Source organism: Limulus polyphemus, unplaced genomic scaffold, assembly GCF_000517525.1.
Source record: "Limulus polyphemus unplaced genomic scaffold, Limulus_polyphemus-2.1.2 Scaffold1217, whole genome shotgun sequence".
In the NCBI taxonomy this organism is placed as follows: domain Eukaryota; kingdom Metazoa; phylum Arthropoda; class Merostomata; order Xiphosura; family Limulidae; genus Limulus; species Limulus polyphemus.
Genome location: NW_013666827.1, coordinates 287,975 through 303,143, shown reverse-complemented (window position 1 = coordinate 303,143; position 15,169 = coordinate 287,975). Strand labels below are relative to the sequence as shown.

The 15,169-nt window shown below is 32.0% G+C and overlaps 1 protein-coding gene across 5 annotated transcripts in view; it reads right to left on the bottom strand.

The window, feature by feature from the left end:
• LOC106462655 (tyrosine-protein phosphatase non-receptor type 11-like) overlaps nucleotides 1-15,169 on the bottom strand; it is a 35,040-nt gene that overhangs the window by 7,009 nt on the left and 12,862 nt on the right. For 3 of the 5 annotated variants that reach the window (XR_002611324.1, XM_022389975.1, XM_022389976.1), the window contains exons 5-13: nucleotides 14,481-14,705; nucleotides 13,981-14,077; nucleotides 13,315-13,394; nucleotides 11,853-12,005; nucleotides 11,579-11,710; nucleotides 10,419-10,570; nucleotides 9,063-9,130; nucleotides 8,221-8,372; nucleotides 6,022-6,254 (exon numbers count right to left, since the gene is read on the bottom strand). Coding sequence is in view for 3 of the 5 variants with exons in the window: in XM_022389975.1 (XP_022245683.1) it covers nucleotides 6,022-6,254; nucleotides 8,221-8,372; nucleotides 9,063-9,130; nucleotides 10,419-10,570; nucleotides 11,579-11,710; nucleotides 11,853-12,005; nucleotides 13,315-13,394; nucleotides 13,981-14,077; nucleotides 14,481-14,705 (1,292 nt within the window). In the remaining 2 variants the exon portion in view is untranslated. Of the gene's footprint in view, nucleotides 1-1,380; nucleotides 3,226-6,021; nucleotides 6,255-8,216; nucleotides 8,373-9,062; nucleotides 9,131-10,418; nucleotides 10,571-11,578; nucleotides 11,711-11,852; nucleotides 12,006-13,314; nucleotides 13,395-13,980; nucleotides 14,078-14,480; nucleotides 14,706-15,169 lie in introns of those variants that run through there. The other 2 variants (XR_002611325.1, XM_013922599.2) reach the window with 2 other exon arrangements.

The following is a 15,169-nucleotide window of genomic DNA, read 5'->3' as shown; positions in this document are numbered from 1 at the left end:
ACCTCAAATAAACTGAACAAAACAAGCAGGAAGCTCAGCATTGTGGGAAATATTGAGAAAATTCTTAAAACTATATCTCAAATAAACTGAACAAAACAAGCAGGAAGCTTTCTTTCCAGATTAGGTTCCAACACAGGAACTAATCTGGTATATTTCTCGGGGCTCGGCCAGCGAGTTGATTTTTCTTGGGGTAGTCCCATCTTCCCGCCAAATCAAATTCTATGCCTCTAGGATTTAATGACCCCTCCTACCCTGTTCTTTGGCTCAGTCAGGTTTGGTAATTTTTTTCTTCTTTCATTAAGCATGCATAATTATACAGTGAGGCAGATGACGGGAAACTGACCATCCCAGGATACCCAACTCCCGATTTACTGCCATGTTTTAAACTAAGAAAAGAATGACTGCAAATGTGTCCAGGCTCTGATTGTGTATTCTTGATGTACATATATATTCACAAATTATTGTTATCAGGGATATGAAATTTTTGAAAGAATTCTTGACCAACATCTAAATTGTTTAGTTATCATCAAATCCACATGAAGTGTAGAATACCTTGTACACAGATTGCTAAAGAAATCATGGCTTACATTAATACTGTCAACAACTAAAACTGTGTTTAATGTGTGTGTATATATATAATAAAGGTTTTTTTATTATGTTATATTTTCTTCCTAGAACTGATAGTCAAACTTTAACCCTTTGACTACAGCTGCTTTAAACGCACAAAAAAAAATTCGTAAGCTGTACCCTGTATACGGCACACTTGCATTCAGCTGCTGGAGGCAGACTATACCCTATACGGCCAATCAGCAGTCAATGAGTTTACAGGCTCTAATTATAGATAAAACCAATATTGTAATTCATGATGTCAGAAAATTATGTAGGTTAAATAAGTCTTGATACAAAATAACGAAAACAGTATAACACGGGCACTTTCGAAAGGCAAGCTGGGAATTTCCAGAAATATTGTAATATCATCATTGCATTAATTTAAATACATTTGTTCCTGTGTGAGTGTGTATGACTGAAGGTTTGTGAATTAAATTATGTATATTTGTGTATACAGTCTGGGTTTTAAGTATACTATTAATATTCGTTTGTATGTTCTAGATTTCCGCAGTTAGTAAATTTCAGGAATATGCGCGACTCCCTCAAAATCAACTCAGTATTTCTTTCCATACTCAGAAGTAATCAATATCTACGAGTAATTTAAACTTTTACACCCACAAATAACAAAATGTAAATTCTTTGAACAAGAGCTATGTATAGATTGATAACAATAACAATTCAGTTGATAATTTTAAAACAGTCTAATCTTAATTAAATATTTTTTCTTTTTTACAACAGAAATTATAAGCAATAACATGGTGACAACAACAACAACAAAAATTTCAAAAGAACAAAGGTTCCCACTAAAATTAAATTGTGCTCACATTAATTAAAACTTAAGCTACAGAAGAGAAACATAGCTTTTTAATTGACATTAGTTGTAATTAATATTTTAAATTAAAACTTGTCTTTCCAATGTTGTATATTTGACCCCAGAATTTTGTTTTCAAAACGTTTAATTCTGATTTTATATTTTTCAAAAATCTTCCAGTATGAGTAGCCACCTGGTTCTTTTTTTATGGAGTTAGTTAGGCAGACAATTCTGACATGAGTTGTTTTTAATTTATAATTAAGTCACTAATAATTAACTTTTCATGTTATTACTACTTTGTTAAACTGATAAGGATTTCTTATAAAAATAAAAGATCCCTTTTAAAAAATTTGCCCAATAAGAAAAACAAAACACTTACACCTAGATAGTTCAATTGTTGTATTTAGTTTCCAAAACTGTCACCCCATAAACCACACGAATTGCAAACATTAGTCCATTGTTGACCAGTAGCAACATAGATCTGAGACTAATCTTCTTCGGCCACTAGACAGTAGTTTGAATGAGTTTACTCCCTACATTTTAGAATATCGAGCAATTACTTACAGAAGAAAATGTGAAAACACCAAAGCTGACGAGTAAATGACATATCAACGAGCTCTGATAATTATCAGAAACAATGTAACGTGTCGAGCTAAGCTTATACAGTTGTCTTCTAACAATACATTTCAATGGATATATCCATATTGCAGGAAGTGATGAAATTGTTGGCAAAAATAAGGATCTTATAATAAGCAGATCTGTTCACAATCAAGTGTAGCTGGAAATATAGATAGTAATATCCAGTATATAGAAAAAAGTTTTTCACATTCTGAAGCACATCATTCAATCATGCAAATATGACCCCAATGCTTCATTACAGAATGTATAAAAGAATAAAATCTGATTTTTGTTTCTCAAGTTTACAGCTTATCAGAGTTTGGAAAAAAAAACTGTTCCCTTGGGTATAGATACCAATGGAAACTGACTTTTTTTTCTTTTCTTTTTTTTTCATTTCATAACCAAAAACTAACTGATATTAACAGGATATACAGTTGATGAAATATACAATGATACAGTTTTTTTCCCATAGGTTGTATGACTACCATACACTTTAATTCTAACTAATACATCTAACCTGGTGCTCGGAAAGGTGGCTTCTTAGAGTTACATCCTATTCTGATAGGCATGTAACACAACAGGTACAACAAGCAGCCTGCAATTCCATCCCATAAAGTTTGACACTCACTTGATATTTATCAATTTCAGACATTTCTTCCAAAATAAAAATTGTGTGTGTTTATTACGTTTAATTTTACCAAATTCGAAGCACCGAGACACGTTTCTACGTTTAACAGTTACTAAAAGTGCTACAACTAAACTTTTACTTTTTTTATTCCAATCCATTTAGCTTCATACTGATAGGATTAGTACTAAGTCTTCAGACATCATCTAAAACTTTTGCCAGTGCGGTTTGTGCTGAAGCAAAAAAAAAATATATATATGTATATATAAATAAATAGAAAACTCCTGGTACACAGACATACTTTTAAGAGATCGGGTGTGTAAAAAATAAAGCAACTTTACACGCTGTGCTCAAATTCGTGTCTTCGATCATTTCTTATTTACACACATACTGCAATGGAAGAATGTGAAATCTCCTTTTTATAAATCTTCAATTTTTATTAGATGTCTCCTTTCTTTTCTAGGAAAGCAGTTTGAATCTAAGCTCCAGGAAAGCAAAGCAAGCACTTGCTGGTAGTAAGCTGTTTGATATTACACCTATCTGTATTCCTTAAACCTCTCCCCTGTTTAAAAAAAAAAAGGATAATCTTAGAACTTTTATACAAACCAGTGTATTATCACATCATTTTAAAACATCTTAAATTATAATAAGTATAATAAAATTTTTTATAAAGACAAGCAGGGATTAATATATATGTAACCTATGGTAATGTATAAGATTTTAATGCTACAAAAAGTATTTTATCTTTTAATTTGGTAAATCACTAGATATATTAGTCTGAGCCAAAGAAGGAATCATTTTTTTTTTAATTTTAAGTAACTCAGTTTTTGTAGTTTTGATGTTTTTGTTTCAATACTTTTTGTAGCATTAAAACTTTATATATTACTATAGCTAGCTAGTTTATGTATGTGTCGATCCCTACTTGTCTTTATAATTTTATTATACTTGTTTGTTTCCTTTTTAATAGCTTTATTTTTGTGCAATATCAATACCAAACATGGGACACGCATGTACCCAATTCGATTTTATTATTCATCAGGATCTCTACCAACCTACCCAAATTATATGCCCAAAGTGGAGCATCACCCATTTTATGCTGGTATCTTTTTTTGGTATAAGAAAGGAATCATTGGGACCCCAGACAGAAGAGTTCTGTGAAAAAATTACTGTGATAAGGTTCGTCATTTATTTGTACGCTTCTCTGGAAAAGTCAACGACGTATCTAGATTAAAATTCATTGAAATAGTGAAATTTTGGTTCACTCCATAAACATATATGTAGCGATTTAGGCAGCTTTATAGGTATAATAAGCTCTAGTTTTACTCAGCTAATACTGTAAAATAGTCATTGTTAATATTTAGACAATTTAAAGGTGGCTTTAAACGAGCGATTTTTATGGCCACCATTTTGTTCCTTCATGATCCCTACTATTAAGTACTATCTTAATTAATGATTTTATGGGTTTCAGGAGGACAATTTTTGGTTAATTTTTTTCTTTCTCTTTCTCTCTCTGTTTTTTTTTATAAATGATTTTAAAAATGAATATTCAATACAAATTATTAAAGTAAGATATTCATCAGCAGGGCATGAAATTAACTTTTTAGGTGCAAACAAACACGGTTATCAAAATATTTGTGTACCAGCACCACCACCACTTTAACAAAATTGTAAGTACCCAGTTATTTTCTCTCCCTCTCAACAAACACCCAACATTACAACTATTTTGTAGAATGACACTTAACATAAAGCATTCTTTAGCTTAAAATTCCAACTTTCAAGTCTTGATCATCTAAGACATGGATGGCATTAGGGCAAATGCATTGTTTTACTAATGTTTAAGTCTAGGTGTTGGCCTATACTTGGTACAAGACAAGTAATAATTATATAAAATATTTATAAGCGTGCATGTAGAGATTCACCTAGGTTGGAAAGCAACAGATTACCTAATAGTAAAAACCAAAACATAAATGCCATCGCCAGTCTGTACAAGATCCCACATTACTTTAATAACTAGTATTGTCCAAGGTAGGTGAGGTAACACAACATTGCCCTGTAAATTGGATTAACTTTCCGTATGCAGCCAACATGATTTCAAGTCCTGCTCAAATAATGGTTTGTTTGGTGACTTAACAGAAATCAACCATATGGTCTACAAGTTACTAGCTGATATACAACTTGCACTTGCAATGTTTTTGGGGCTGTAAAATCATGATTTCATGAAACAAAGATATCACTTTTGGCTTTACATTCAGAGTACGCTCCCCTTCATACTAACGGGAAACGGTAGTGTTGTATTATCTCGTATGAGAAGGTTGCTGCAACATGTTTTGAGCCAATGGGCACACCACACCCTTTTAAATTCTTACATGCTGGACATGGTTTTTTTTTAGAAGCATTTAGTAATGTTTTCATTAATTCGATTGAGAAGAGATTTTTACCTAAACTGTTTCTTGATTACTAGGTTGTATCTTAAGAAGTTTTATATTTATTTATGTTAATAAAACTGAAATTATAATCCTAGTGTCAACAAACAGCCTAGCTAAAATCAATTGTTCAGCATTTTATTTTTTTGGTATGCCAATTAGGTAAAAAAACAAACAAAAAAAACGTATTATATCAATGCTGGGCAAAAAAAATTTTTTTTTCTTTTATAGCAAAGCCACATCGGGGCTGTCTGCTTTGTACACCAAGAGGAATCAAACCCCTTATTTTAGCATTGTACATCCAAAGATATACTGCTATCCCACCTGGAGACCAAAGAGTTATCTGTGCTCTGCCTACCATGGGTATCAAAACCTGGTTTTTAACGTTTTAAGTCCCCAAACATACCGCTGTGCCACTCGGGGCAAAAAAAGACTACCCTTTTTCTTTCCTTATGAGCAATTATACCTTACAAAATTTCTTTACACCTAGAATCACTGATGGGGTCCAAACCCCCAATATCTTACTAAACATGTTTTACTGGAGTATTTGTGCATCAGACTGCTTATGGACCCATGACTTAATGGTTATACTGGTCCTATGCAAAAAGTTCATCTCAAATTACAAAACATTTCATCAAGTAAGGTAAGTTGAATCAACATCTAGACATTTATTGGTTAATAAAAATTTAAAAAAATAATTTTTGGATTCTAACTTTTAACTGATATGTTAGGATACTTTAGGCATACAGTAGTATTTGTTATGCATTTTACACCATCAATATGGGTTTGATCTTTAAAAATACACCTGTTAAAAATGGAGTGCAGTACCATCACAGAATATATATATATTTAAAAATAATAATAAACAAACTTATAATTACTTATCAAAGCTCTAACACTTTCTGCCATAATTTCACGTGAGAATGAACACTTACCTGGGTAAAATATTTTCCATACTTGGTCTGGGAGGTACAGGGGGTTTCTTCACCTCTGAATTTCTTGGGGCTGGAATTGGGGTAACTGATGTAGGACTTGGTGATAAACAAGGAACTGCGAGTCCTGAGAGTGAACTTGTTGACCTGGATAGAGTCTTGGCTGGATCACTGCCACCCGCTGCCTCAGTGGTATATTTTATATTGGTGTATTCCCGTCCCATCAATAAACTTTTCTAAAAATGAAATATCAATGGAACCTAAATAACCATACACTGCCGTTACAAAGTTATTTAAAGTGACAGTAAATAAGTAAAATGAAAACACCGTACGTTAAAATATTACCCATTATCGAATAAATATTCCTCTAAATGTGTGTAACACCGCAATACCAATCCTCTAAACGTGTCTAACACACCACAATACTCAGCCTATACACGTGACTAACATACCACAATACTCAGTAAATAAGTAAAATGAAAACACTGTACGTAAAATATTACCCATTATCGAATAAATATTCCTCTAAATGTGTGTAACACCACAATACTCAGCCCATACACGTGACTAACACACCACAATACTCAGTAAATAAGTAAAATGAAAACACTGTATGTAAAATATTACCCATTATCGAATAAATATTCCTCTAAATGTATGTAACACCACAATACCCATCCTCTAAACGTGTCTAACACACCACAGTACTCAGCCTATACATGTGTCTAACATACCACAATACTCAGTAAATAAGTAAAATGAAAACACTGTACGTAAAATATTACCCATTATCGAATAAATATGGTATTTTCTAATGCCACACTAGCATTTCCAAAAATCAGCTGTATCAATTAACCACGGTTAAAGATAATATCCATCTTCCTCACGCATCAGAACTTATTGTACAAGATAAAGTAATGTTCAAAAGATATTTAAACTTGTAGATCATTGTTAATAACAAACTAATAGTATATCTTAACAATTATCAAAAATCTATAATGTGGAATATATATATGCATCATACAGAATTTTCTACGTTAATAACGTGACAAAAACAAGTCAAATTATACAAAACCCTAGTGTTTAATAGTTGGGAAAAAACATAAGGAACAAAGCGAGAAAGGGTGGAGTTAAGATAAGAAAGAACTCTTGGAGGGATGGAAGTCTTCATCACTCACACAGGAACTAAGAACTTGTATGTAGAAAAACAGAAATACCTGGATTTTAATAAAAAAATTATAAAGTCACTTGTGGAAAAAATAATCATTCATTAAAAATTGAAATACGAACCAATAACCTCAATATGGTAGAAGTACCGAGTGGGATCTAACTTCTAGATGGCCAACTAGCAGCTCACAGGCCAGATCTGGTCGGTGAAGTACCGAGTGGGATCTAACTTCTAGATGGCCATCTAGCAGCTCACAGGTCAGATCTGGTCGGTGAAGTACTGAGTGGGATCGAACTCCTAGATGGCCAACTAGCAGCTCACAGGCCGGATCTGGTCGGTGAAGTACTGAGTGGGATCTAACTTCTAGATAGCCAACTAGCAGCTCACAGGCCGGATCTGGTCGGTGAAGTATTTTATCTGCCCTCCAACCCCAAATTATATTTCATTTTGGAAAAACTGGAAAAACAAAACCATGACCAAGCAAACCAGTCCCATGATGATTATGACAACTTTCTTCAAATGTTTAACTCTGCTGTTTATTTAAAACCATATAATTAACTATAGTAAATAGTAGGAATCAAAATTGAAATTAAGTAAATATTCTAAACATACTTTACCCAGCCACAGAGTTTCAACCCCCAGACAGCAGTCTTTATAAGAAACTGGCCCACAAGCACAAAGAAAGTTGGCCATTCCTGAGCTAACATATCATTCTACTCAAGAGTGAGCTGAACTTGGTAACAAGTACTGATTATCAGAGATCTAAAGAGAAGATTTCTGACAGACACGGGAAACACACGAAGATGCTAACTTCCTCATAATAAAACATTATACTAAGTCTAGTGACTTGTTCAGCCATCCAGATCGTACAGCGGGTGCAAGGTGTCCTAAGAATTTAATTACCATTTTAACATTGCAAAATAACCATGCGAATAACATAAATTTGAGGGCTAGTAATTCGTACAATCAATAAGTCATGCACCACAATGACAGACAGCTAAGATAAAACAATAGCATTGAATCAAACTACTAACTTGTTCGGCCTGCATCCTTTGTTGTAAAGTGTCAATGTAATGTTGAACGGCAAGGTAAACAAATTTATACTGGGCTTCTGTCTGCACCATGCCAGACCGTCTAGACCGTACTGTCTGGATTGTTCTTTGGATGTCAATCTCACAGTCTAACCCTAAATATTTTGGAAACATAATGTAAATAACATAGGGTTGTTAGGATTTATTATTTAGTTTAAGGCTGAAAACAGTGTTAACAGCAAAGATACCAGCTAATAAAACAATGCATTCTAAGTATTATAAGTAATAACATAAGAGCAGTATATCTAATTAGCTATAACCATTATTAGATACATTTTAATTTTTAATCTCAGTAGGAATTTAACATTAAGTATAGCGCATAGCAACCTCGAGCTTGTACAGTCAGTGAAAAGATTACTCAAATACAAACAAAATATCAAATTCGATAACGAGGAACCCACTTTGAGACTAATACTGCTTGGAGACGGCTTGAATGATGACAAAACCTTGTCGAAACGTTGTACATTTGCTGTTATGTTAAACTTACATTAAAGTTTTTCTTCATTACCCATTCAAGCCGTCTCCAGCCATTATTAAACAAAATATCATAACCATAGTTTGTGTTCTAGTCACCAAAAAAAAAATAAAATAGCTTGACTTAACTGTTAAAAACATGTAAAAAATAAAAATCTTGAATCATTCAGGGCAAAACAAGTGGGAATAGTAAAATTCTGATTATACTCGTATGCAAGTAGCAGTAAAGACGTTTAGCCCTGGTGTAACCACAACAGTGGAGCTACTTGGGTGGGGAAAGAAGTAAACAATAGTAATGTAAATTAATTTACCTTGTTTTCGTATTTGGTCTACAATCATGTCTATTACAATGAAAGTTCCAGTTCTTCCAATACCAGCACTGAAAGAAGAAGATTCAAAACAATATTTATTTCATATAAAATATCTTTTATGATGTACAAGCTTCACTAGTAACATCACAATCTAATTGGTTTACGATTTTTAAGTAATATAAGTAATACACCTGTTAAACCACAATTATTTATTACTGCAAAACAAAGATACTGTGCGACGTGTTTGACCACATTTGTTCGGGTCATCACGAGGCAGTAACCTAAAATATTTTGTAGAGAGACTTCGCTTACAGAAGCTTTGTTAAAATGTTCTAAACTGTGAGATCATAGTTTAATCAAAAGAGGATTGCATTATCTTTTTCTCAACATTTGTTATCATCATGAAAGGTTTTCTTACTAAGTCATTCTTTTACAAACTTATAAATATTGTTTTGAAAAGTTAGGATTGAACACAAATTTTTACAGTAGTTATTCTTCACAAGCATACCATGAAATCTAAATAGGTGATCTAAATAAACAATGATGTCAATTATACTTTCCATTGCCTGGTGTGTATACTACACCTACACAAGTTCCAGAGACTGCACACACTTAAGTAAAACAAAGAAAAACAATCTTACTGAACAAGATGCACATGTTCGATGCCAGTGCAGTTCACGCACACCTGAATCCCACTGTAAATAGTTAGTAAGTGATCTGACCTATAAGTTTGTTTCTCCTTTACCCCCAACTTTTGATTTAGGTAAACATACATCAAGTGGAATCGTAACAGGGAAAGGTACGTGACCAACTGCAGTAAAACAATGAAATCTGATCTAATTCAAACGCACCTCTGCCACTGTTTTGGATATTTGGATCAGATGTGTATGCACAGGTAAAATTTAGCTTTGTTTTCTAACAAAATATGTGATTTTGTTTGTTGATAATACAGTTAGACTAATATTAGGATTTTTTTAATTATTATCAAACGCACTATTGTCTGTTGCGATATTCTTAACTACGAAAAAGCTTAAAATGCTCAATGAAAAGTTAAATTTTCAAATTTGTAAAAACAAAAACTATCAATGTAATAGTGACTCGTTGTATTTTCATACCTGTAATGCATTAATTAATAGAAAAATAATCTCGAATTTGAAAAGCTGTCATTAATTCTTCAATAATGAAAATAAAATAGATTTAATAAGTTAACTTAGATCTTGAACAAGCATAAAACATCTGATAGGTTCTTATAAGGTTACTGTTTGGTAGGAAAACATTGTTATTAAGCTGTAGATTTTATCTAATTTAAATACAGGTATTTTAATTAAAGTATATAGTTATTTAGCGATATCTTACCTGCAGTGGACAACGATAGGGCCAGCATCAGGTATAGAGTCTTGTCGACGGTTGACATCATGAAGAAAATTGAGAACACAACCAGGATCAGAGGGAACACCGTGGTCTGGCCAGGCAGTGAAGTGATACTGATATATGGTAATTGACTTACACTAAGGAAAAATAATATCACACATATGAAATAAGAATCATAAGATAATACTATCCATTCCTCGTACCAAATAACCAATAAAAGTGGTTTAATTCTTTATATAAATTGAAATAACGTTATTCTAATTTTGAGCAAACAGTTTGTAGTACTTTTAAAAATTACTAACCAAACAATTAGTTGTTTATCAATCAAATTATCTTAAGATCTTCTTGTTTTACTTTATGAGAAGTTGTATGAATCAGATCAACTTACAGCCATGAAACCAAATTAAAGTTTACAATAAGTTGAAAATAATTAATACCGTAAAAAACTAATCATTATGTGACAAAGTTACACTTTTCAAACTTATTTTTCATCCCAAAATTAACTTCAACATGGGAATTATTAAATTTTTTATTTGTCTTCCAGCATAAATATGAGAGTAAATTTAAAAATGTCAATTCTGTTATAAAAGTCTCCCTGTTAGCTAGTCAACATGAAATAACTTTTTCATGGTTGCAAATAAACTGAAAATGAGGAAAATGTAAAGTTATAAATTTTGATGTTTTACCCCAGTGTGTGACAAGCACTTGAATTGTAACTCAGAACCACTTTTCTTCTCATTAACATACCATCCATACCTATAGAAATATGTGGATGTCATTAAAAATACAACTAGTTTTATTGATTTTTTATCCCCACCTAAATTTCATCAAGTTTATCCTTTTTTTAAAAAAAAAAACTGAAAATATACTACACAAATAATTTATTTTGTAAGTCAACATCAACAAAATTGTAAGTTTAAAACTACACAAGAAATCTTATTTAATTCAATCAGCTCTTAAAATATCAGCACATTTAAAGGCAACAATATTTTCTACAATACTTTGAACCAGTAATTTGTCTACACCATTAAAATGTGTTGCAGAATATTTTTCACTGCTAAGTATTGTTGTTGACTAGATAATAAAGATGAATCTTCTATTTAAAAATGACTACTAAAAAACTCCACGAAGAACAAAACAATTACCTGGTCTTCTTTGGACACTTGAAATTCCCGTAAGGTATAGTCGGCTGTGGATGATTCAGCTAAACTCTTTACAGTTATTTTCCCCCACACCTTTTCTTGCCCTTCTTCTGGCCAGTATCTATAACACTTATTCTAAAACAATAATATAAACATATCAGTGTTACAAAGCAGTTCTATCTCAAATACAAAAATTATACAGTTCTCTGCTTAAGTGATAGTATTGGTTTATTATTATTATTATTATAAGACAATAACAAAAGAAACAATTATATACCTTTCCTCTTTCAACTTCTTTTGTTGTCATAACAACAACCCTTGTATTTTCTTGAATTACCATCCTCCAGAAGTCTTCTGCTGTATTTGCTAGACATCCTTGGGTAGCTATGTAATACTTTTTCCCATTATCTGGGCTGCCGTCATCCTCTGCCTGGTAACAAAGTAGAGGTACATATTAATTATTAAACAACGTCAGATAATTAACTTCACATCTAGATGAACTCACCAATGGTTCTCAAACCTTTTTTATCTCGTGGACCCTTCATGAACCGAGGTTTATCTGCAGAAGCTGATCCTGCAGCGTGTAAAAGTGGCAATAACAAATAAGTATACAAGTTAATAAAATTTTCAAATAAAACATTCTTTTAATTTAATCAAAAATTGTACTTTTTTTTAACTATAATATGAAAACTCAATTTTTACAGTGCTGACAGAATTACCTTTAGAATGCTCACAGAACCCTAAGGGTCAGAAGACCACAGGCTAAAATAACCAGAGACTGCTACTGGATCAACGGGTGACCATAATAATAATGCTGAGAACATAGTTTGTAATAAAATTTGATGTTCTTAAATATACTTTAAGATTTAAAACTGTGAAAAGTTAGTCATCTGGAAATAGAATATCAAGTTTGGAGTAATTTTCTCTTTAAAAAACAATGTTGTGAATTAAGTCAAAATATTTAGTAACCAATACAATAGCTTTGTGGCCTCGAAGACATGAATTATTAAAGCCAAACTATTAAAGTTTTTAAAATAATAATTGGAAATGTTATCACCCCTCATGAGTATACAGTATGTTGAATAAAACTTATATTCACAGACATTCTCATTTGCAGAAACTCTCACAAAACATAGAGAAAGGACAATGGTCTCTTCCTGAATATAAATTAACCTTCTATCCTATCCAGATCATTAAAAAAAAGAACAAAAAAACAGAGGAGGTCCACTGTTATTGGTAGATAAGAAAAAATAATACTTTAGGTTTAAAGAAGAAAAGAAACTATCATCAAGTACGTACTGAAGGAATTACTGAAGGATGTGATGAATTAAAAGTCCACTTGTACAATAATGTACAAAGGTTTAATATTTTATTCAAAAGCCAAGGACTGTAGTTTCTTTTCAGGCACATTGTGCTACTATACAAGTAGTAAAAAAAAACACTAAAATGGATGTTTTTTTGGCACAATGAAAGGTAAAATCTTTATTGTTAGTTACAACCAACTAGTTGTGGTAACACATCATCACCTAGACACTAGCCCTGATGATTTGTTACCAAAACTAGTCGACTGTAACTAATAATAAAGATGTTATCTTTCATTGTGCAAAAAAAAACATCAGTTTTTGTGTTTTTCACTCTTAAAAAGGACTATACTTTTATTTCTAGAAACTTATTTATTTTTACTCCAAGTAAAGTTAGTGTTTTATAAGTATTCTTACTGTTTTCTATTTACAACTCACCTGGATGATATTAGCATTTACATAATCAGAGCCGACCACATTTGGATCCTCATCTCGAAGAATCACCCGAGTATGATCAACTGAGGATAAGTTATAAAAGTCCTATAATTACTTTTTTGTATAGTCTTCAGACAGTATAAAAATTGAAGCATAATATCCATTACATTCAAGACTATTTTGCACAGATAAATTAATTGTGATCTTATTTATACTCTGTATATCTATAGTTGTTTTGTAATCACTCACAAATCAGCTTTGTCTTTTAATTAATACAATCTATGCATATTTCAGAATAACAGCAATCAAATTTTTGAAGTTAAAAGCTCAATGTTAACTTTGATAGAGACAAACAATCAGATTTTTGAAGATAAGAGTCTGAATGTTAATTTTGATAGAGTCAAACAATCAGATTGTTGAAGTTAAAAGTCTGAACGTTAACAAACAATCAGATTTTTGAAGTTAAAAGTCTGAATGTTAACTTTGATAGAGACAAACAATCAGATTTTTGAAGTTAAGTCTGAATGTTAACTTTGATAGAGACAAACAATCAAATTTTTGAAGTTAAAAGTCTGAATGTTAACTTTGATAGAGACAAACAATCAGATTTTTGAAGTTAAAAGTCTGAATGTTAACTTTGATAGAGACAAACAAACTAATGTTACTTACAAGGTAAAATATTTTTATAGCGATTTTTGGCTCGGTTTTCTGGGCGTTGACCTTCTTTCCTGCTATATAAATGTTTACATTCTTGTTGCTGCAAATACTTTACAAAAACAAAAATTAATTGAAACAAAACCAATTCACAATATTTTTAAAAATTTGAAACATTAACATCTTGTTTTGAAAATTTTAAAGGGAAATACATGAAATGACAGTTGCAATCTAACCTATAATTTAATGTTATAAAATAGGTTTTGATAAGGTTTTTTTTTAATCTCATGCAAAGCTACACAAGGGCTAACTGCAGTGAAAGACTAGAGGGAAGGCAGCTAGTCATCACCGGAATGGCACCCGACATTAGAGGTTATGTTGTTGTTTTTTTTTACTTTTTTAGATAAAATGATTTTCAATTTTACAAGAATTAAGGATCTATTAACATCCAAATTCCTCACATACTAAGAATTCAACAGGCAGAACTACCTCTACGTTTTAATGAAGTTACCAACCTCAAATTCTTCCCAAAATCCAGCTTTAGAGCTCTGAATGTTCTCTTTAGACAGCTCCTTGACTCTGTGTTCTATGGTTGATGCTGTAATGCGTGTAGCATTAAATGGTTGCTTCAAGTGCACCACAGTTCCTGTCGTCTCAACCATCGGATTTTTTCTGTAATGGTCTACAAGCTCTCGTAAACTCTCAAACTTTTCTCCGCCACCCACATCAAATTTTCCATCCTAATACACAAGAGAGCAATGTCAGCATCACATCACTTACAAAGATACGTAGTCTAAGAGCAAACAAAACTAACTGAATGAGGGCTAGTAATGTACTTATGACAGAAAATGTATTTCTTATATTTTAAAACCATGCACACGATATCAAATATTTATTTACAAAAGGAGAATCTATATACTAAAACTCTGAGATTGTTTGTTTCTTTGCTTGTTGTGCCGTTTTTGCTGTATTTAATTACAGCAGTAGCCCCATATTTCTAATGAAATGAGAATAGAAACAGAATAAAACAAGTTTCACTAAAATCTGGCCATGGGTTACCGAGTTAGCGCCATTTTTCGGGTCACTTTTATGAAAATTTCTAGCATGAATAATTTTACATCCCACTACCATTCGCGCTCTTTATGAAACTTCTTACTTCACTTTTTTGAAAAATGAAATGGTCTTTCCCTTTACTCCTGATCAA